The sequence below is a fragment of the Epinephelus moara genome, chromosome 5 (genome assembly GCF_006386435.1).
Source record: "Epinephelus moara isolate mb chromosome 5, YSFRI_EMoa_1.0, whole genome shotgun sequence".
NCBI lineage: Eukaryota > Metazoa > Chordata > Actinopteri > Perciformes > Serranidae > Epinephelus > Epinephelus moara.
The window spans coordinates 34,568,925-34,592,361 of record NC_065510.1 but is presented as its reverse complement, the minus strand read 5'-3'; the positions used below and the strand labels follow the sequence as shown (position 1 = coordinate 34,592,361).

The 23,437-nt window shown below is 38.8% G+C and overlaps 3 protein-coding genes across 3 annotated transcripts in view; 1 reads left to right on the top strand and 2 right to left on the bottom strand.

Annotated features, from left to right (window-relative positions):
• LOC126389782 (N-acetylmuramoyl-L-alanine amidase-like) overlaps positions 1 to 2,713 on the bottom strand; it is an 8,052-nt gene extending 5,339 nt beyond the window's left edge. The window contains exon 1 of the mRNA XM_050043655.1: positions 2,454 to 2,713. Coding sequence (XP_049899612.1) covers positions 2,454 to 2,526 — 73 coding nt within the window. The 5' untranslated portion in view covers positions 2,527 to 2,713. The remainder of the gene's footprint in view (positions 1 to 2,453) is intronic.
• LOC126389773 (myosin-10) overlaps positions 1 to 23,437 on the bottom strand; it is a 667,776-nt gene that overhangs the window by 307,223 nt on the left and 337,116 nt on the right. The gene's annotated exons all lie outside the window — the stretch shown is intronic.
• The window catches only part of mcoln1a (mucolipin TRP cation channel 1a), a 23,539-nt gene continuing 8,910 nt past the window's right edge, over positions 8,809 to 23,437 (top strand). Inside the window, exons 1-5 of the mRNA XM_050043653.1 lie at positions 8,809 to 9,007; positions 17,734 to 18,014; positions 18,473 to 18,640; positions 19,818 to 19,974; positions 22,026 to 22,107. Of these exons, the coding sequence (XP_049899610.1) occupies positions 8,977 to 9,007; positions 17,734 to 18,014; positions 18,473 to 18,640; positions 19,818 to 19,974; positions 22,026 to 22,107 (719 nt within the window). The 5' untranslated portion in view covers positions 8,809 to 8,976. The remainder of the gene's footprint in view (positions 9,008 to 17,733; positions 18,015 to 18,472; positions 18,641 to 19,817; positions 19,975 to 22,025; positions 22,108 to 23,437) is intronic.

The window sequence follows — 23,437 nt, the reverse complement described above, 5'->3', positions numbered from 1 at the left end:
AGCATGAGATATGCCCATTCAAAGTTTGCAATTTCAATCGGTTGCTATAGCGCCCCCCTTTGGCCAATTGATGTAATACTGCTTCATTCGCATCCTCCCATGACCCTCTACCACTGTGCCAAATTTCACATGGATTGACCAAGTCAGTGAGGAGAAAAACGTGGAACAGACACACAGACACACCCACAGACAGAGTTTTCGTCAGATAAGATCCCTGGTGTATGTGACACAGTTAATGACACTGACACTGACAAATTCAGATCAAAGCTATGTTAGGGACAGTACGAACATTTTTGGAGGGGTCACTGGAGACACAGGAGAACCTTGCTTTTTTTTTAAAAAAAAGCAAATCTCTCACTCATGATTTTTGTTTTCTGTGGACCCTTCCTTTCACTTTTTGCATCCTCCTCCCAGCATTTAAAAAAAGAAACAGAATTAAGTGGGTAAAATTTGTTTCACAATTAGTAACTAAAAGAGGCAAAGTATAAAAATGTTTCCAAGTTTGAACATTGATGCTTTTAAAATAAAAAAGTAAATGTTAATTACAGATGTTGCTGTGGCTTGATACGAAACCAATTACATGATGAAATTGCGATACATTTTGCAAGACGAAGCTCGTGTCAAATATAATGAAAAAAAATAAAATTAGAAACCCTCTCCTTCTCTCCTCCAGTAAAGGTCAGACTGCCCTCCCTTCAGCAGAAAGACAAAAACCAACAAGTCATCCAGATTAAACAACTAATGCCCTGCAAAGCAACTCATGTCAGTGTTTTCTGATCTGACCCGTCTATCAACAAAACAACATCGCCACTGCCTGTCCGTCTATCTTCACATCTACACCGCAGTGGTTAATGTTTGGTTAGGTTTAAGGACAAAACCAACTTGGTTAGGTTGACGGAAAGATCGTGACTCAGTGGAAAACATTGTGGTTTGGGATAAAAAAAGACCTACGTTGTCATGGTTACAATAACACATGCATGGATAGGGTTACAGGATGATCATGGTCTAAGTCAAAAGGAACAAGCATCGGCTCTTTTTACACAAAGATCCCACAAAACTACCGTAACAAAGACCCTTAATTGCACCAGTTTTGTTTTTTTAATGCAGAAGCAAACAACCATAGCATCATGTCGCCTCAGTGTGTGATTTTAGATAGCACGCCGGCATGCTGGATTTAAAACAGGCATGACAGGCGTGACATGTAACACAGAAGCGTCTGCCTCTAGTGTGACTTTTCAGTGTGTGTTGGGCAACACTTTATAACAGTAACAATGGCATAACATTGCATCAACTAACATTGGCTGTACCTGTTATATGGCAGTTCTCTCATCTTATTTTCAGAGGGTAAGGAGCACCCGCATCACATTGACTCCCCAATTTGTCGATATTCTTGCTGTTTTTCTTCTCTGAGTTAGCTGCTAACTGCTGATTGCTGCTTTTTAAATGTCTTGGCAGTTGGTCGCACTTATAAGACGTCACGGAAATTTCAAGCCCGCCCATCCTGCCGGCTCACACTTTTTACACAGACGTAGTCTGTTACTACCTCCAGAACATCTCTATCATCTCTGCCACTTTAAACAAGCAGTGTAAAAGGGGTTATTGACTGCCGACAGGAAACAGGAAGCAAACAGCGCTCCCCCGAGTTAAAGTTTGATATTTTGTTGATCCATCCTCCCACGCTGACTTCCTACATACATGGACTTTGTCGTTCCATAACAGCTTCACACTACTCCCTCCTTTGCTCCCGACAAACTGTCATTATTCCAACGCTTCCAGAGGGTTTTGTCACTTGAATTTTTTTGGAGCCATTCGCTCAAGCAACTTATGCTGTTGTTTTTCTTTTGAGGACAGTATCAGTGAGATATAACCCTCTCACTTTCTCTAAACCAAAACCCCCATCCCGCCAATCATTTTCATACAGTCCCTTAACTTGGTGTGGTTATTGACAGCTTATTCTATAGATTAACATGAAAAGTAAGATCTCATTGATGCTTGTTGGAGGTGGTAATGTAAAAACCTAAAATTTGACCAGGCTAAGGTCCTTTCTGTTTCATTTTCAAATCTCCATTAATGGTTATAATGTAAAACATATCTTTTTCCTCCTGTACGTTTTTGTCTCTTTGATTATATGAGATTCATTTCTGGGGGTGGATATAGACGTTAGTTAATATCTGTATGTGTGATGAGTGAATCTGAAAAAAAAAGGTTTGTTTGTTGATTCATAATCAGAAAATTTAATAGGCCTTTTCAGTATTTAATAATAAAAAAAGAGGATGAGCATTATAGAAACCTGTGCTTGTCTTATTTAAAGATTACAGATTTCAGGGAGTTAGTAAATCACCACATGACAAAAATATTCCTCATCAGCATACCATAAAGAAACTATGCAGACTAATGAAGAATTCAACTCAAGCTAACACAAAAGCTGACATGTTTAAAATAATTGAACATACCTGTCGACCTGCCATAAACAGTTAAGACGTAGGATAAAGCCAGAACAAAAAACGACACTCCAGATAAAGTCATGTTGGATCTCCTGGCTGCTACCTCTGAAAAAAGCAACTAAAAAAACAAAAGAAATAAAAAACAAACTAGAAGACTTTCTCCGAGCTAAACGAACAAAAGACAGGCTCTTCAAAAAAGTAACCTGAGTAGCACAGTTACGCTTCCAAGCACTTCTGAGCTGTGTAGGTGTATTTGTGTAGGTGTACGTGCATGACTGCAGTGTTGTGTCCCAATAGGTGAAGAGTACTCAGTGTACACTGATGGTTCCAAGTATTGATCCAGAAGTTAAAGTGTGTCATGAGCAAAACAAAGTCTGGGCCCCCGCAGTAGAGTTTATTACAGAAAATGATTCTCCTAATTATATTGAGTTGTGTCACTCTCGAGTCATGCAGCCTCGTACAGCTTCCTCTGAATACAGAATGTCATTCAATAAACAAACTGAAGTGAAAAATAAAGCAGATTTGCGGTAAATGTTTACCTTCTCATGCGATGACTGTTGTGTACTCACAAGTACCAGGAATTATTTTAGTTATGGGAAATCACAGAAACTGTTATGTTCCATTTACTTTTAATGCAGGGAAATTATGATTATGATTGTCCTGTTGTAGTTTGTATATAACAGCTTGTGGTAGTATGATGCTAAAGTTCAAGATTTTAAGTCATTAAACAATTTATAGATAAAAAGCCAAATATGAATTTGTGTTATGAAGATTAAATGAACCCACAAAGATAAATCAATTAATACCTTTCTATAACAGTGTGCAAGCCCAATGTATGGAAGCCCATTTCTGCCAGTAAAGAAAAATACCTAGACATTAAAACTTCTAAATATACAGGGCCTCTAAAGTCATGTAAGGTGATATTTGTTTATTTTTTGCGCAGGAAGCGGTAACCCCCAACAGTGAAAAATTCAACCAATGTGGAAGTGCCAAAAACTACAGATCCTTGAATGGCCACTTGAGGCTGGCTCCAAAACAGAGCAAACCCCCACGGACACTCGTGTTAAAATACCCAACCTGTTTACAGCCAGGTACAAATAACAGTTTTGGTTTCTATAGGTGATTTCAACATTCTTGGCAAAGTATGGGGGATTATTTTTTTTAATAATGCACCTGCTTATATTTCATTAAGGCTCAAAGTTACACATCTTTCAGAGCGGGGCAACATGACAGGCTGTTGCTACAGTCTGTGAGTCAGATCCACCCCTCACTCCTCCATAGTTCCACCCTCTTGTCCAAATACGGTAACTTCTGGTTCCAAAAAAAACCAGATGGTAACGGCCAAAATGTTGACCTTAAAGGCCTCTAGTTTCGCAGACCGGGCGAGGCAGAAGCGCAGTGCACCTGCGCTTCGCCAACTGGGTGTGGCTAGGCGGATTTTGCAACTTTGGCACACCGTGCACGCTGGCGCAGCTACTCCTCTTTCCCACCTCCGTCCCTCCTACCTGCGCAAGTCGGAAAGAGGGAGGAGAGAAGGCGTGGAGTGGGTTTTACACACATCACACCAATCAAATGAGCCCCTCTCCTCGCCCTTAAATGCGCCGCGCGAAGGCGTAATGAGAGTTTACTCAATTCGCCATGGCAGAAGAGAGCAGCAGCGTCAGACGGCCAAACTTCTCCCAGGAGGAAACTGATGTTTTGGTCCGGGAGGTCCAAGCTCGCAGTGTCCGAATATACGGAACTGCGAGCAGACCTCCACGGGCTGATGATGCAAAGGTAGCCTGGGAGGAGGTCACCACAATTGTAAATCAATGTTGCGTTTCTCTCGTGCGCGCGCGCTCTCTCTTTCTCTCTCGCAGTCTCACTCTGTTTCTTTTCTTTTGACTTTTCTAAGATGACAGATGCTGAATATATACTCCCTATCTGATGCTGTGGCTGTTTGTGGTTGGCTGAGAGGGATGTGAACTCATTAGTTTGCAGCTGTGTTAATCAAATCAGGTTGGGTTTCCATTACGCGTGCCAAACGTGCCAAACGGTGCCAATCCCCTTTGATCTGACATCAGATGTGACGGGACAGTCGATATAGAGATACATTTATGTGCTGATTGCAGATAGTTGCATTGAATAGTGGTTTGTGGCTATTTATTGCATCGTTAATGTGCCTGATATTCTGGAAACCTGCCTGTGAGGTTTTGGTGACGTGTGCGCACTGTCCGCCGGTCAGCCAAACTTCCGCTACACCGGCTGCGCTTCGCCTGCGCTGACAGTAGACCTGGTTTCAGCTGGTGAGCTTTTAGTGCACCTTCGGCGAAGCCTTTTGGCACGAAACTGTCACTGCGCCAAGCTGGATTTGTTGACACCTCCCCCGGCTGCGCCGCCACACCCATCTCAGCGCACCTCGGTCTGCCAAACTACCAAACTGAGCGCGCCTCGGGTTACACTGCTCGAAACTAGCTCTGCGCGGGGTTTGCCACCCTGCGCCGCGCCGGGAAACTAGAGGCCAAGGTGTCAAAACAGCAGCCCACAAACCAATAGGTAAGGTCGCAGTAGCTACGTTCATGGTGCGCACAAGATAATTACTTGCTCCCATAAGTTGCAAAGTTTGTGGGCTTTAGTGGCTCTGTAGGAATGAAAAATGGAATGAATGATGAAAATGACTGAATATATTCACATTTAATCAAAATTTTGAGATGTGAAGTCAAAATTGAGTGCTGAAATGTCTGTAAGACTGCTCAGACTGGAGTGACGGCAGTGTAACCATTTCATTTAAGAATGGTGGACTGACAAAATTGTTATTAATGAAGTTTCCTTCACACATCTGATTAATCAATGGACTATTAATCTCAGCTCTGAAGACAAAACTCTAATGAGTCATGGGATTAGTGGATAACACTTAAAGAAGTTTTTCAGCATAAAAAATTCCGTTAGTTACATTGCTGCATGTCACTCCCTCTCTCTCTCCCCCCTTAACACTTGTCTGTCCTATCCATTAAAGGCTGAAAATGCCCCTATCTTTTTTAATATCTTAAAAAAAAAATTAAAAACATTTTGGACAATTTTCAATAGTATAAAAATAAATAAGTTGGAATGTCTTAAATAAAATAATTTGACCATTACTTATCACCAAAAATTTTGGATTAGTATTAAGTTAACTCAACTTAATTAAGTTTTTTGAGGTCAAAGCAAATCATATTGGTTGTACTAAACCGAGTTTGTCACACCATAAAAGACCCATAGGATTGACTAAATATGCCAGAGTGGAAGCTACTGAAAATTGCTGGCAAATTAATACCTTAAATTATTTTAAGCTCAGCCAGTGGATCCTTAGTGCACCCTAAATGGTCCATGGGGTTAGTGGATAATGCTTCAACTAAATGAGTTTTTCCAGCATAAATGTGTATATATGTATATATATATATATATATATATATATATATATAAAATCTATATATATATATATATATTTATGTAAGTTACATTAACGTGTTTTAGTCAGTTGACAACATGTTTTAAGAGGTTGGTCAAAATAAAAAAAGACACTTTTGAGTGGGATGGAATTTAGTTAAGAATTAAGTTACAATATCTTCAATAAAATAGTTTGACCACTAACTATCAACACGTTTGGATAATTATAAGTTGATTCAACTTATTCAACAATGCAAATTGTTACCTTATTTTTTCAAGTTGAACCGATGGATTCTTTTTTAGAGTGCACTGTACTGAATATACTAAATGAAGCTTTTACTCAGACATATGTTTTAATTATTGATTGTACTCCTTTGTAGTAGAAAGATAGACTTGCCTGGGGAAACTCAAAATGTCAATGGTGTACTAAAATGTCTATTTACTAACATTTGGTTAATGTCGTGCTAAAGTTGTTTTTGCACAATGTATGAGGCTGACACCAACAACTTCCAAGAAAAACAGCTGATGGAAAATTATCCATTTCCCTGTGTTACCATGTTAGTTAGATCAAACCTGTGACTGCATCTGTATTGACACGCTGGATGGGATAATAGCTGGAGCCCTCTCAGACTATCTATGTGTGTTTGTATTGTGAAATCACCACAACAGACTCTTACAGGCATGTATTGCAGAGGTGGGGCAGCTTCACCTGCGTCACCCATTAAGCTTGCAATTAAAGCATTATGTGTATCCATGCAATATAATGTTCACGTCTATGTTTTGTTCTGATAAAATCTAAGTAAATACATGAAAGGATTCTTTATTGAAGATAGTTTTTCTTGACATCTGGGAATAATAGTAATAAAATGTTTTTGTTTTCAGAAGTCAGGTGTTTAACCATAGAAGATGCTGCAACTGGAAAATTAAGTGTTAGGAAAGAAAGGGAGAGAAGATGAGTCATTTGTCCAAGAGAGGAAAAAAATGGGACTTCTCACTCTGCTTCTGTTTCTGAGCTCCACAAATGTGTGATGGCAAGGTATTATAGACTAATGGCAAAGATGAAGTCAGTTGCAAGAGATGAAATAACTTTTTTGCATTTACCCCTAAAACACATGAAATGACATTTGACAGTCTCACAAAACTGTTTGCATAGTTTGTCCTGATTGAACGTGACTGAAAATAATCAGAGCAAAGGCGAAATTTATTATGCATCCAATTATGTTAGGAGGTAGTCTTTTCAATGCGTGATCAGAGAAACAGAAACTGTTCATTGTAATGTTATCCAGCACAGCAGTCCTCTGTGAATACTATCTTTTAAATTGCAGATCCTGGCAGCACTGAGTTGAAATTATAGCCTGTTGAAAAATGTTAATGCAATATGCAGCTCATTACATAAAATAATCAGTTTACACCTCTGCGAAAGGATGCTTTTTTTTAAAGCTTGTTATTTTGATAACAGAAATTAAGAAGTTGTAATGTGCATCTGGATCTACCATAAACCATCAATTAAAAGCCTAGTTCTAATTAAACACCTGCTCCCCTCTAATAGCCCGCTGTGGCTACACATTTTGACAAATAAAGGCCTGTCTCTATTAGACGCCCAGTCTGGTTGCCAAGCCGTTCATTTTATAGAAGTTCTCTGGATGTATAAACCCGGGTTGTCGGCTACCCACTTGAGCTAACACTAGTTAACTGTTTAGATCGTACATACAAATATAAATGTTTAAACTTCTGTCAATATGGAGATGCTACATGTCATTAGATTGGTTCAGTTCATTTTACTGAAACCATGAGCACCAGAGAAGACCGTAATTAATTCATATTTACCAGCATGATGAAAAAACAAGTGGCGACTCCCTTCCTCTGAAGCTGTCATAAAGTCAAAATATGTGTCCATTCCTCCATTACTCTGTAAGTTAAAATATTTCTTAAGCCCATAAGGGTCCACAGATCAAAAATAATCCTAATTATGAATATTGTTTTAAAAGGATAAAGTGGTGTTGTGTCATGTCAGATGCCGTAAAATGAGTGACATAACTCTCTTTCTCTGAAGTGCTGTCTCTCAGAGCTAGATCAAATGAATGATTCATAATTGATGTTATTCAAAGCCTAATTTTTATACAAGTAAAATTCATACTGGTCCAAATAAACAATTTGAAGATGCTGCATACGCAGAGCATCCTCCAACTTTTTTATCTTTATATCTTTATACTTGCAATGTGTGATATGTATATATATTTTATCTTTATAAATTTATATTTTGTAAGTGTATGATGGCACCTGAGGGTTGGGAGAAAGTGCAATTTCGTTCCCATGTACTCTGTATGTGGAAATGACAATAAAGTTGAACTTGACTTGAACTTGATTGTATTTCCCATCTTTGCTGAGCAACAGTTCTGTGTTAAAGGAATTAAAGGCCTGTCCCATATAGATGCTTGTTCCAAATATAAGCCCTTTGAGTTCAGTAATTTAAACAAATAGCCCAGGCTACTAGCTAATTGAAGTATATTAAATAAATAACCGATGTATTATGATAGAAGGTCACTCACTTTTGAGATATAATTAAACCTGGTAATACTTTTAGAAGAATTAGTTGAGTGAATATTTTTGTTGTCAGACTCATGACCCCTGAGATATGGTAATTTAAATTTATGCTGTTGAATAACCTTGACACTGCTTCATGTAGGAGATTATTTGATAAACGTTTTTGGTGACTCTTTTAGGAGTGGGCTTCCTCCAGGCCACACAGGACAGCGGCAGATATTTCAGGGCTTTTAATTCTGCAAAATACAAATGCAGTTGTTCAGCTGCACAGTAAATCACGCCTTGCAGGGGTATTAACCAATAAACGCGTTGTAAATCAGCATCCTGTGCCTCGTGGCCTCGAGCACAGCAGCGCTCGCGCTCAGCGCTGAGTCATGCGGTCACGTGGCGTCAGTCACATGACCTGAGAGAGAGGAAGAGCGCTGGAGTCAACAGAGGAGGTCGGCCCGGCTGCTGGTTCAGTACAGCTGTCTGCTATGAGAGCTCTGAACAATTATTAGGACTGAAAACTAGCAGTTAGCGGACACTGTGAGTTTTAAATATATGACTGACCTATTTATTGTTTCTATTAACGGATAACTACATGGCTGCGACAGGACGCCGGGACTCCTCAGGTAACCTGCTGCCGACATTTAACTTTTAAATTTAACTCCGTTAGTCACCACTCATTTGTCTTTTCGAAAACAAACCTTGTTTTGTTTGTTAACACACAGTTTAAACCTTCCTCTCCGGAACTGAAGCTAGTTTTGGAGCTGCGTTGTGGTGCCTCAGGTGTTGTTGTTGAGACATCCACAACATTAAGGTCACTTCAGCTGTTACTGTGTTTCTGCTCTGTCATCTTTTGGGCAGCTGAGGCACAGTAGTCATTGTCAGCAAGTATGTTTTTCCCAAACAGCTCTCTCAACATCAGGTTTTGCTGTGTGACTCCATATTGTAGACTTTGTTGACCTAATGGGGTTTTCCCTCTTCACTCCACCACAAGTGGTGTCTTAATACAGAGAGCACCACTTAGACAGAGATGTAACTGTACACAATGACAGAGAGGTTGTTAAACATGGCCTCCTTTTGGTTATCATTCAGCAGTAAAACCAGAAAACTGACAAAGAGACAGGTGTTAAAGTATTCTTTTTATCTAAAAATCCCGGTACTTTATGAGATAATATGTCAAAATAAAAATAGTTTTATTGTATTCACAATAGACTCCATTAGAGCTGAAATGGTTTGTTGACTAATTAGTTAATCGATTGAGAGAACATGTCTTATTATCCTGTTATTTGACAGTAAATTAAGTGTGTGATTCTTTTGCCAAATATTAACAGTTTCCAGCTTCTTAAATGTGAAGGTTTGTTGCCTTTATGCATTCCTATAACACCATAAACTAATACATTTGGGTTTTAAATTGTTGGACAAGACATGTAACCACAAGGCGTTGGGTTTGTTAAACATGCAATGGGCGTTTTCACTATTTTCTGACGTTTTTAGCTGAATTGATGACTGTTTAATCTTGAAATACTTCACAGCTTAATCATAATTTTAACTAATGCTTAGTTGCAGCCCTTGTTGTGTGTTTGGAGGGGTTCATCTCTAAATACATGTACTGTACAAGTACTGGAATTCATCTTTACATTGAATCAGCTGACTTTATATTAGCCCTGATTGTAATGACAGGTTGCAATGACTCCATGGTTTCTTGGTCTAAAACACAGTGTTGGTAAGACACAGATGCTGCACCACCACCCCTACCATCAGCCCACTTTTCAGCAAGTGCGCAACATCTACACAGCCCGACTCCTTCATGCATAATAATAGTTCCAGCCCTGTTTCATAAGTTCCCCTCACGCATGGTTGAATCTGCAGGTCTTTTTTTTTTTTTTTAAAGATTGTTGATGTCGGTTGGTTGAAGCTTGGCTCCACAGATTATAGTGTTCCTCTGTACTGTGACAGATTTTTGAACAGTGTGTGAAAGTTCATTCTTGACCATGAACTTGAATAGTTTGATGAGATCCAGCATTTGTAAGATTGTAAGATGCTGTTGAATGCTCTTAAAAAGGTAGTGTGATGACCTTGGTTTTTTAAGTTTGTGTTTTCCTTGTGTCTCTAAGAAGCCACATGCCCCACATACAGAATAAAGCTTGCTTTATGTAGCATCACACAGTGTGTGTTCAATAAGCTTCGAGATAAAGGGTCGGTTCACCCAAATTGCATGAAGTTGTTTTTTTCTTTCTACCCACCACTAATGGTATCTAGCTATGCATATGTAAAGGTTTTGAGATAGCTGTCTTTAAGGTTTGTTTCTGAATATATAGAGGATTTAAAAAATAGTTTGTGGTGTTCAAAACACAGAAAAGCGTTAAAGACAGACTCAGTTTTCTCAGTGCAACTGGAACTACTTTTTGTGAAAGAATTCTGAACTCTGATCTACACAAAAACTATGTTTGTGCTGCCAGGACAATTTGCTGTTGAGTTTTTCCAAAAAAAATGTAGTACTCTGTGTCCTTGTTTACCTCCATGGTTCTGTGGTGGCAACAAACTTTTCAGACTTGCATATCTCAAAACCTTGGCACATAAAAGCAGAGCTATCTCCACTAACTACTGTAATAAGGGTAATTTGGGTAAACAAACAGTTTAAAGTCACATTATCAGGCCCTTCTTCCTTCCTCTGATAATGAATCTAACCCATTGCTGTTAAAGAAGATGCATTTAAATTCATAAAAGGTATCACATCTTACAGACCCAGAACATAGTTATCAGCGTATTATCTTTCTTTGTTCAAGGTGTTTCCTTTAACTCAGGTATTAGTGGAAGTTTTGGACTCTTAACCTGTGGGTGGCCTCTCACTGTGGACTGCCAGACAAGATCTCACCACAGATACCAAGTTGTTGACAGATTCTCAGTGACAGTAAGGATTTAGAGTGACAGACTTGTAGCTACATCTGTGTTTCTGCCAGCACTCCACAGGCGACTGTGAACCGGGAGAGTCAGATATTTTCACAGATTTACTTGCCTTAAGTCACATCTGGTGGCACGGTCAATGGCCTGCACCCACTCTTGTTTGTCCGATTGCTATCTGCCGTGACGATCGACACACTCCTCCAATCAAAGATATGTGTGCACTTGTGCCTATTGTCTGCATGAAATGCGAGTTGGTTGGATTCTTTCAGCAAGGCACGCAACCGCTGTCAAAGCCAGGGCAGCTTGCCTGCCTCATTTGTAGAAGAAGTAATTAAAATGCTGTCACTCTCAATAACCTCTGATGAAGCCAACTGCTCATCTGGATGCTGTTCATGTCACTGTAACAGCAAATTGTCACAGGTTAACAACAGGTGTTGGATAATGTAGGAAATGATCCCCATGAATGCAGGTTTTGTTAACTGCAGGAAACCACAAGTGGTTCATAAAATCTCAGGTTACAATATATTTCCATAAACGTTTCAGTCAGACAAGCGTACAGACACCAAGCAAAATAAACAAAGTGAAGACTTAAAGACCTCAGATTTAAGTTAAGACTTAAAACATAAGAGTGTGACCAACTAAAAACGTTAAAAAATGTATTATATCAGATGCCTCATAGTTTTAAAGATCTTCAAAACTTTGTGCGGGACAGTTAATGTCATGCTTCATTTAAAGGCCAAACTGTGTTTTTATTTTTGCCACAGAAATGTAACTTAGTTTATTTTCAGGCTGTTCTCTTGCGCAGTTCATACCATTTCCTGCAAAAAACAGTGCACCAAAATTCATACATACCCCATGACAAGCAAGTAATTTGTGTATAACTTACGTATTTGGGAAGGCTGCGATCACGTGTCCAATGCGCTGACAGTAGTGAGAAAGAAAGTGGTCCCAGTTGTAGGCTGGGGTGGTAGCTGGGTCACACAGCACAGGACTTTCCCCAAGAGACAGGTGTTCAGGGCTGTGTGAACTTGAAGTGAACTTTGAGTTAGGCTTGAGCGGTATCTAATTTTTCAGTTTGAGTGCGCAGCGCTTATCCCCATCCCCCATCATTTGAGGGGGCACTTATTCTTAGGAAATTACACAAACTGTTGTATAAGGATACATTGTTATTGTGCACATCAAAGTTTGTTGGCAGATTTTTTGTAACTCCAGAGGGAGCTGCACAAACTCTGATAAATTGCCTCAAGTGGTCAGCGTCAGCGTTATTTGGATCTGAAGACTACAAGTTTTAAAAAATGAAGAAAAAATATGGTGGTGTGGAGATAGGAAGTGAGCTCACGAGACCTCTGTAGCTGCTCCTTATCTCTACCTAAAGCCAGCAGCTCAGTAGCATACCCAAATCTCCAACTGAGCTGTTGGTGGTCAAGTTGCAATTTGGAGTGATGGGGGTGCAAGGAAGGTGACAAGTAAGAAGAGTACATAGAATAAAGGATGATATCATCTGTTTTCACCTTAAATTTAAAACTGTCAATCAGAAGTCCAACAATGTCAAAGGAGTGCAATGCAAAATCAGTGGAGTACTCTTTGAGGCCATACTCGAATACATAATTGGAGAGTTTAAAGATGGAAAATCAGCACTTAGTCTTTTTCATCTTTGTTTACTAAATGTATCAAGTTCAAAACATAGGATTGAAACCTGCCATCTTTCCCAAATAGATTGACTGGTCTTTTAGTACACATGAGACAAGGGATAAAACTGAGTAATTCATGTTTTCTGATGCCCTTGAATGTTTGTTTACATCAGTAATAAGCTCGTGAAACTGAATGTACTAAATTAGCTGGATAATTGCTTTAAATAAAACTCAGAACAGTCCATGTTTCACATTCCGAACAAAAAAAAAAGCTGAATGCACCTTTAACAGCAGCAGAAATTATAAATTACCTTGATGTATTGTGTTCTAATGTTTGATTGTGGTGCCACAGAATAATGCGTGACAGATTTTTGGAGTTCAGCCAGTCCCAAACATTTCCTTGTAATGTTGAACTTTTATCTTGTTTACAGTGAGTGCTGACTAATACTGAACACCAGCAGCTTATTTGTCCTGTTTCACTTCTCGCTCCCATTAGAAAACTCTGCCAAACAAGTGGTTTGCTCTGCTGACTTACTGTGTCTGTTGAGTTTGGATTCACCCTGACTCAGCAGTTTATCTGACCTTGCGTGAGCTGACTTAGACTACCCAAGTCATTGGGTCATTTCCTAAATGCAGACTGAGTGAAAAATCTGAGGAACCCCAGTCAGGTCCAGCAAGCTGAAGGCATGTGACAAGTATTAGGCACGATTAGCCCACTTTCTGATTTGTGGCTTTTCTACGATGTGGCCGGTTCCTTCAAAGACATGGCACATCATCCAGCTTTGTTTCCAACCATAAACTGTGCGGTCTGTAGAAATGTTAAGCATTTTTAACGCAGGTTAGGTTTTTCAAGTTAAACTTAATCAACTAGTCTCATTGGGATTGCGATCTCATTTTCGAGAGTGACCTGAGAACAACAAACTTCATTATCAGACAACCACACAACACACATATAAATAAAAACACACACCAATAAGGACAGATGACCAAAGAAGTAATAAAGAAGTAATAAGAAGGAAACAAAGTAATAAAAACAATTACAAGATTTAAATTAATAATAATAAATAACTTTAAAGACAAGATTAGTGTCCATATAAAAGTAGAGCTTTATAGATAATTACTACAAGATGATTTTTTGTCACCTGCTTAAATTGGCCTGTTCGTCCATCTGTCTGTCAGTTTCTGTTACTCTAGTTTTTCAATTTTTTTTCCCTGTTTTCTCTCACCACACATTTCTAAACACAGTTGGTATTTAAAGGGACACTTCACCCCAGAATAAAAAAAATAACAAAAAGGAGGCTTGCACCAGGTCATGATTTCTAAAAAGAGACATTGTTATTTAGTTTTTTTAAAGTACATTTTGAGCATGACAAGCCAAGTGCCATCTAGTTCCATTATATTGGAGAGAAGGCAGGCATCTCTACAGCCGATATCTCCAACACTCTGCATCTCACACAAAAAACAATCTAGATTGATAAATAGCACTGCAAGAAAAGGAACAATATGTACTTTTGATTTTGGGGTGAACTGTCCTTTTAAAGACTTAAGTTAGTTAGTTATGCACACTGGCACATCTACAGTGATGTTGATCAATAATTAAATAAATGACATAATTGAACTTTTGCACACAGCAGAATTTTTTTACCACCCACCTAACTTGAAGTTTAAACTTCTGTTATTAATATGAGTCACCTATTTAGAATTTACCATACTTAAAAAAAAAAAATCTGTTTTCTGTATTCTGCAGATGTTGAGATACTGTAAATTGTGTTTCTGATGTTGTAATTGTCTGAGTTGTTTTGTTATCGTCTCTTTTTGTGTTGGTTGGTGTAGCCTGTGGTACCCTGATGTAAGATGGACAAGTTTAGGGTTGACAGGGGGCAGAAATTTAACTCTTTCAGATTATACTGACGAATTTGCAGAACAGACAGAATTTGAATGAGAGCCAGAGCATATAATAGTTTTACCACAAAGGAAGACTTAAATCAAACATCACATCTGTTTAATTTCAACTGAAAACAGCATGAGATACTGTTATACCTTGGATATAGGATATTAGGGTAATAAAAAATTATATTTTGCCTTTATTTTGTTCTCAGCCAGTGGAAAGTAGTGTGTCAAAAGTTCTTAAAAGCCCTTGTCATCATGCTCGTAGTGTTTCCCTGTTCTGCCCGGAAAGAAGTGGGAGATTTATTACGTGTAACGTCATACAAACTCTCCTGAATTTCTGTACTAACACTTGTCAAACCCAGTCAGGTTAGACTTGTATAAGATATGTCAGCTCTTTCATAACCGTCCCAGTCATCTACCACACTGATGTCAGCAGTAACCGGCAGACATACGACAGACTCTTTGGGAAAATAGATTTCCACATTCACTGTCTCATAGTTGCAGCTTGACATCAGTTTCTTAATTGTATTTCAAGGGGACAGAAGACATTGTGGTGAAAGTCATTAACACTCTAAATACAACTGTAAAAATCAAGTACTGGCTATTTGTGCACCCTGTACTTATGAAGACTTTCCATTACTCCTTTGGAGTCAGCAGGGTTAAATCACACATGTAGGTGTCTTTAGCATGTTCAAAGTGCCAGAGGGGAACGAGGGGAGTTCATCCATACACATTGAAGACAAAGGGAAGGTGTCAGACTGAGGCAAAAATAAAAGCTGAAGACTAACTGTTCAGGCTGGGGCACATGTGCGGTGCTGACAGGGTGCTGTCAGGAAGTAGTCAGTGGAGTCAGCTTTTCATGAAAGGACGAGACTTTGGCTCAGGAATTTGGAACTGGCTCAATTCATGTGACCACTGCTTTTTCCTTTCAGCCAGCAGAGACCGTACAATTACAACTCTTGTCCTGGTGCATGTCTCTGAGTTTAGGGTAATTGCTTTACTGCCATGTAGGCTACATTTGATTTATCCTCGCCTTGAAGCTCTTTAGTGTAACAGCCTTGTGGCCTAGCTCCATTTATTTATGCCTCCTATACTGAGGTACACTTGTTGTATAGCAGACATAGGCTACTTCATCCAAACAAACCAAGACCAACTCCATTAACATAAAATAAACAAGACAAATAAACAAGACTAAAGCTGTGCTAGTGACTCTGTGAGGCTGTATTTAAGCACAGCAGTGCTTTGAGCTAAATGCTAGCATTAGCATGTTAACATACTGACAGTGCAAGTGCGCTGTTGTTTGGGTATAAAGTTTACCATGTTTGCCATCTTAGTTTTGTGCAGGGATGTGATACCAAGTACCGAACCAGTACCAGTGTTTAATTAATGAGCTGTATACCTCACTATGTGGAATGACGGGGATCATTATTGTATGTGCAGGGCAACATCAGGCTTGACTTAAAGGTCCAGTGTGTAGGATTTAATGTCATCTAGTGGTGAGGTTGCAGAACTTTAACCTCTCCCATGTGCCAAGTGTGTAGAAGAACTTAAGTGGCTAATGCGAAAAAGCGAATGGCCCTACCTAGGGTTAATATTTGATTTGTGCATTTTGGGCTACTGTAGAAACAACATGGCGGACTCCGTGGGAGAGGGCCTGCTCTGTATGTAGGTATAAACACCTTATTCTAAGGGAACAAAAACATCACAATCATTCTTAGTCTCAGGTGGTTATAAAATAATTAAAATATAGTTAAGCATAGCTACAATGATATATACCATTTGTAGATTCCTCTAAATCCTACACACTGGACCTTTTAAGCATTACTTTCCTACTTTTGTAAAAACAAAAACAAAAAGGAAATGAATAAATACACTGATAGAAATTTACTGAGTTGTTATTTATCATTAAAATTATAAATTGTGTACCAGTAATTTGGTAAAAAAATCTTCAAAATTAACAGGAATTACAATTCAAGTGGTAAAAACTTCAGAAAATTAAAATTCCAGTATAAAACACTACAACTGCATAAAATGAGAACAAAATGTTTAAACAAAAATCACATTAAGTAACAATCTAGTACAAACAAACATAATGTAATAGCACAAAATAGATTTTTAAAATCCAGTAAAAAATAAAAGCAGCTCAAAATGTAAACATAGAATTGAGCTGAATAGATCAGCCTCATTGTCACTGATACCCAATCAAGCTATTTGAGTCAGTATTGGCCCAATATCGGTGTTGGATCGGTGCACCCCTCATTTAGCATATTATGCTAACATTTACTAGTTAGAGTTTTAGTTATTTAGGCCAACATCCACTTAATGAATTGATCATGACTCGAGATGCATTAGGATTAGCGTGGCTAACCACCTCAGCCAGTCAGTTTCTTGGGAAAAATCCTGACAGGAAAACATTTAGTCACACAACTTACTAAACTTAATAAATACCAGCTCTAATGAGGTGAATCAGTTCAGGCAATATCAGTCATAATGATGAGAGATGACGGCAAAGCTAATTTAGGAGAATTGTCCTGTGTATCATCTGGTTTCTAATAGCACATTGTGGTTTTGAACAGTCGAATCAGTTTCTGAATTAGCTCAAACTGATAACTTTGGCATTCCTGTAATTTCCTGTTGGCCATCAGTCTGCATGATTAATTGATCAGGCTCGAGTACTGACACGGGATTTTCAGTTTTACCACTAGAAACACTTAGGATGTTAAAAAATAACAAAGTTTTTTTAAAACCGTTTACTTTTCTCTGAATAAGCAGATGTTTAAGCAGGTTTTATGCACTGAGATATTTTTGAGTTTCTCAGTTCAGCTTGTGCATCACTTGTTTTTGAGTAGGAGTCTTGATCACAGGTTTTTATCTTGTCTGAGATTAAGTTCTTAGAAAACTAAATGTTCCTTACTTTTATCCTTCAGAACGAGAAGGCCTGTGCAGCTCAGTGAATCGCTACGGCTCCACAGACAGCAGCGGGGAGCATGACCATGAGAGAAACTGTCATGGCAACAACCACAGCAACTATCGGTTTCCCACGGCGGTGGCGGCAGGTCATTGGGTCGGGACTGATCAGGAAGAGGAGGCCATTCGCAGGAAGCTGAAATACTTCTTCATGAGCCCTTGTGATAAATACCACGCCAAGGGCCGCAAGCCTTACAAGCTGATCCTGCAGCTGCTGAAGATCATTATTGTCACAGCTCAGGTACGTCAGACGTTTCATCTAAATCCTGTGTTGCTGTTTTTATTCTCACCTCAAGATTGTCGTTCATTGGGCTTCTGAATTAACAAAATATTAAGTTTTTAGGGACTTAAAATACAGGAAGAATGACACTGGCGCCTACAGATTATGCCCGCTTGCATAGTGTCGATGCTTTAGTGAATTAGAGTAGAAGAGGTAGTCAGAAATGTATACTGGCATTCTTTTTTACTTCCTGGGTGAAAGTTGTCGGTGATTTATGATGTGCAAAAACACTCAGAGAGAGTATTCTGGTTATATAATACACAAGCCAGCCTGCAGTCTAAGAGGTGCACCTGGAACAAACTGCCTCAGGGTTTTTCTTTGTCCCCACTCCTCCTCCTCCTCCTCTTCCTCCTCCTCCTCCTCCTCCTCCTCCTCCTCCTCCTCCTGACATGTCTCACTCTCCCGTCTCTGTGCTACAGTTGGTGCTGTTCGGCCTCAGTAACCAGGTGGTGGTGACCTTCAAGGAGGAGAACACAATGACCTTCAAGCACCTCTTCCTCAAAGACTACGATGAGTCCACAGACGACTCCTTTGCTGTTTACACGCAGAACGATGTCTATGAGCACATCTTCTATGCCGTGGATCAGGTCAGCCCCAAGTACAGAAAAGCTGTGTAATATATTAAAAACCACTTATTAAATAGTGCTCCAATTTCTGATTCTCATTTTTAAAGTATTGTGAGGTTAGTAGGTCAGTGTTACACTCTAGCTGTAACGTAAAGTCTGTTTTCTGTCATAACAGAACAACTTTTATCGGTTCTTTGAATACAACAACAACAAAATACACTCCGCTGCAAGACTAGATTGGGTACTTGTGAATAATATTAATACAATAATAATGATATATGTTAATAAAAACATTGCACGCATGCACAATAAGTATATTTCTACCTCACTCACTAAGAAACTGATGTCACCGTGACACCATGAGAAAATACATTTTTTTACATTTTGCTATTTCCATTTAAAATTTCCCGCTAACCTTTTGGTTTGCAGCTGTGATCCTGACATCATAATTCCTATGTTCTAAATAATATACATGTAGTATGAGGGTTTTAGTAAGTGATTGATAAAGATTTTATGAAAATGTCAATCATGCCTAACATGTCCTTAACCAACTGTCATGAAACCTTGCACCATTTAGAGTTGTGCAGTGGAAAATATGTGTAAATGTCTTCAAACTTTAAGGCCCAAATTTGACTGAACTATTGGTACTCCAAAGTTGAATCAGAATACAGTGTCTGGGAACAATACATGTGTGTGCTAAATTTTCTGCCACTTTATCCAATAGTTGTTGACATATTTGTTTTGTTTTTAATTTACCTGGTCACAAAACTAACTCTTCATTTTTTCTTTTGAATTGTTAGTATTTTCTGCTTTATTTTTAGTTTCTTTTTTTTGTTGTTGTTGTTTTCTGTCTGTCTGTTTTATTTATGCTGCTGCCTGTGTTGCCCAGGTCTCCCTTAAAAAAGAGATTCCTAATAACAGTTGGACTCTACTGGATAGATAAAGATTAATGAAATAAATAAATAAAAATATTTTATTCTGGACCAAAGTGGTGAAACAAGCGACTTTGCCATCACTAGATGATGTTGTAGATCCTTTAATAACAAACTTAAAATGGAGTATCAAATAAAAATCAGAACATGAGCTGGATGGACATGGTGTTAGAGAACTTTTTGTCATGGCCACACAAAAATTAGTGGGTACCAATACACCTTCAGTGCTTGGCTCCCTGCTCAGCTCAGTTTTTTCTTCTCCGCAGTATCTGGCCCTACCAGAGACCACAGTGGGACGCTATGCATATGTCTACGGTGTTGGCGTGAACGGCAGCGCGCTCTCCCTCTGCCAACAGTACTACAAGAAGGGAAGCATTGACCCAGCCAATGACACCTTCAACATAGACCCTCACATCATCACAAGTACATGAACCACACTGTACAATGTGAAGGAGATTACTGTCCTGTGATTCTGCTAACATCACTAACAGTGCCAGAAGGCTGTGATCAAGTCTCTCTGTGACAACAGTTCACATTTAATGGTGGGGTTTGTAAATGCCATTATTATGCCATAGTTTGTGAGAATATAATGGACTGAAATTGTCACATCACATAAAGTGCACTGTGAGCATTTGTGCCACTCCATGTTAACCAGAGCAGCCATTCACTCTCACTGAAAAACACAAGTGCACACTTCCTTTTGGAAATTGAGCTACAGAAGTAGAATACAAAGGCTTCTTCATGTCATAGTTTGCATTTGACTTGGTTTTACATAGTCAAAGGTCAAGCAAAATATTATCTGCACACTGTCCAGGGGGACAGTTGTTGCCTAAGGGAGCAACACAAGCAACGTCTTTTATCGCTTCAAAGGGAAACGTAGGACAAATATTTGACGATAGACTCTGGCTCTCGCACAAGTAGCTAGTGTGTGTACTCAAACAAAAAACTGCAAAGTTTTTTTTTTAAATTCTGTTTTAATTTTAATTTAGTTAGTTTTGTATTGGCTTTCATAACATATGCTACTGTTATTAATATGATTGGTACAGAACGTCATTTCATTCACTCAAAGAACGCTTTCTCAACCTTATCTCATGATCATGACTCACTATCTTACTATACGAGGTCCGGATTATGGAATTAGAAAAGGTCATTAATTATTACTATTTGAGAAGATGGTGATAGGGCTGCATGATTTAATATCTTGCTGTTATTTCTCACTTGGATAAAGACACTGGGAGTTCATAATGTCGCAGAGACATTATTATTAGTATGTCAACACTGTGAACACATCTCTTGGGACTGCTCAGGTGCAAAGCACAGTCTGACCTATGTCAAGGTGCTGTGTGTTCCTTCAGGAGCAGGGAAAACAGTATGAGCTACTTTATGGGTACAAAGTCATGCAATCAGAAATGCTTCCAAGTGGCCTCTGTGCTGATAAAGCATGCAGTGAAGTGTGATTAAAAACATTTACAGTGGCATTATAGCAATTTGCCACTGCAGCTATTCAGGTCATATAATCTGATGTATGATGTAACGCCTGATCTCGTAATTAGGAGATAGAGAGTCATAATTATGTGATACAGAGGTCATAATAAAAATGCGATATGGGCAACATTTTTTTTCTTCAGTGAGTGCAATGCCCTGCTGTAGATTGCACCTTTGGGGAGGTCCATTTATTGATATTTTGAACATTCCTGGATGCATGTAATTGTTATGTAGAACAATATCAGACAGTTTGAGGCAGGGGGTTATGTACAGGGAGCAGGACGTTATTGCAAGATAAACCTCAACATGATGGAGCCTAATTTACTGAAGGGGTTTATTTTGCGATCTTGCTGTGCATTATCTTGCTTTTTACACAGCTTTTTACTAAAGAAATCAATAATGTGACACAAAATATTGTTTTAAAAATGATTTTATTGAATTGATAATCAGCAAAGCCCTGTAAGATTGTTGGATTTTTTTTGGCTTCATTTAGGTTTTTTAGGGTTTTTTTTTTTGTTTGTTTTTTTGTAGAATAGTTTTTACTATCAAAGAGGGGTCATTTGCTAAGTTGCTGTTTTTTTTCATAGTCCATTTTCCTGCGTTATTATATGTTTTTGTCTCATGATGGCATTTTATGTCAATTAACCTTTCAAGAAGAGAGAAGTTGTTGCATATCCTCAGTTTCTTACTTCCTCATATCGGTGTGTGTTTTTGAGAATAATTTGACCAAATTAAGAGGAAGTAAGAACAGTGGAAACAACTTCATGTTAAAAGCTTTCTTCACTTCAGCTCTCAAGTTCGTCAAATGCTCCTTTGTGATCACCAACTTAAAAAGAATTTAAGATAAGGTTTCATACTTGTTTTTGAAAGGTTGTACTCTTTATGTAAAGAGGAACAGCAAAATGCCAGATAATGGAAATTATGTTATTCTCCCTCTCTCTCTTCAGTATATGACTGTTCCCTCTCTGTTCTCTCTCTACTCATTTCAGACTGTATAGGTATCGACCCACTGTCGGTCCCACCAGCTCCGCTCACCAGCAACTACAAGAACTTCACACTCAAGTTCCACAAGTAAGGCTTCATTTTTCACATGGCTCCGGCGTTCTCCTCGTTTGGCCTCCGTTGTTTGTTGAGATTTATCTCTGTAGTATCTGATGATGACATTCAACAAGCCACTTATCTCTGCCACACGCACGCTCAAGCATGTATACAAGAACACTCACACAGGTTTTGGTACAAAAACACAGAGGCACAGAGGTATGTAAAGTATCTCGCCCTGCTTCATTTGTGTTTGTTGTCAAATGTAGTCATTCTGAAAACATGAAATTCTTCCCTCTGAATTGTATGGGAGCCATGAGAGGCCATGGCTAATGACTTATGAACAGGTGAAAAAAAGGTTTTTCCAGGATAATCTTTCAAAAAAAAAAAAAAAAAAAAAATTCATCTGTGAAAAAATGTTTGTTGTTGTAATACTCACACAGCTGTTCTTAAGTGATAAGCCCTGTTTCCACCAAACACTTTCAGTATGGCACCTCTGGAACCAAAAGTAACGCTTCAGACATGGTACCTAGACCACAGCCTTTCCACTGCAGACTACACCCTTAAATGTGGGTGGGGGTATCGTCACTCATTGCTCCGTCCAGCACTCACTATATTTCCTCATTGCCTCATTTATCGTCCACAAAATGAAGTTGCACGCCGGCATTTTCAGAACAAATAAAACAGGCTGCAGTGAGAGTCTCTCTCCATGGGATATTTATAAATAGCAGGTTTTTGCATTTAGTCCTTCTCAGGCAAGCTCGGGGGTTTAGTGTTGCAGGAGCCCACAGGAACTACACTCCGCAACACTTTTTTTTTTTTTCTCCTCAGAGTGAGGATTAGTATATCTGCCCTTCACCTAACCAGGCCGAAATTGATATATATAAACACTTAAAGATCCACTCATTACTAAAAGTTTATGTCATAGAAAAACTAAAGTAACGGTCAAAGTTGTCATGTGAAGTATTTAAGGTGTGTTGATCGATTTACGTCATCTAATGCACTGAGTAACATTTCAAGTAAACGTTCCACATTAAAAGTCGTCAGCAGTCAGCTCAGTGAATTAAGTTATTTTTTCTCTGACTCCAGCTGCTGCAAGAGGCAGCAAAACATCCTTTCATTTTATAGTTATAGTGTACTAATAAAACTCTCCACAGTATGAACAGTGATTACATGAACTTAAAGGGAAATTTCGGTTTATTTCAACCTGTCTCCTATCGTCCTAAATTTGTTTCAAGTGACTAATGACATAAAAATAATAGTTAGCATGTTAGCCGTTAGCCTAGATACAGCCGGGACGCATAGTAGCGTCAGACCTGTTAAATCGTAAGTGAACGGGCATACTTCAAGTGCAAAGTTAGTC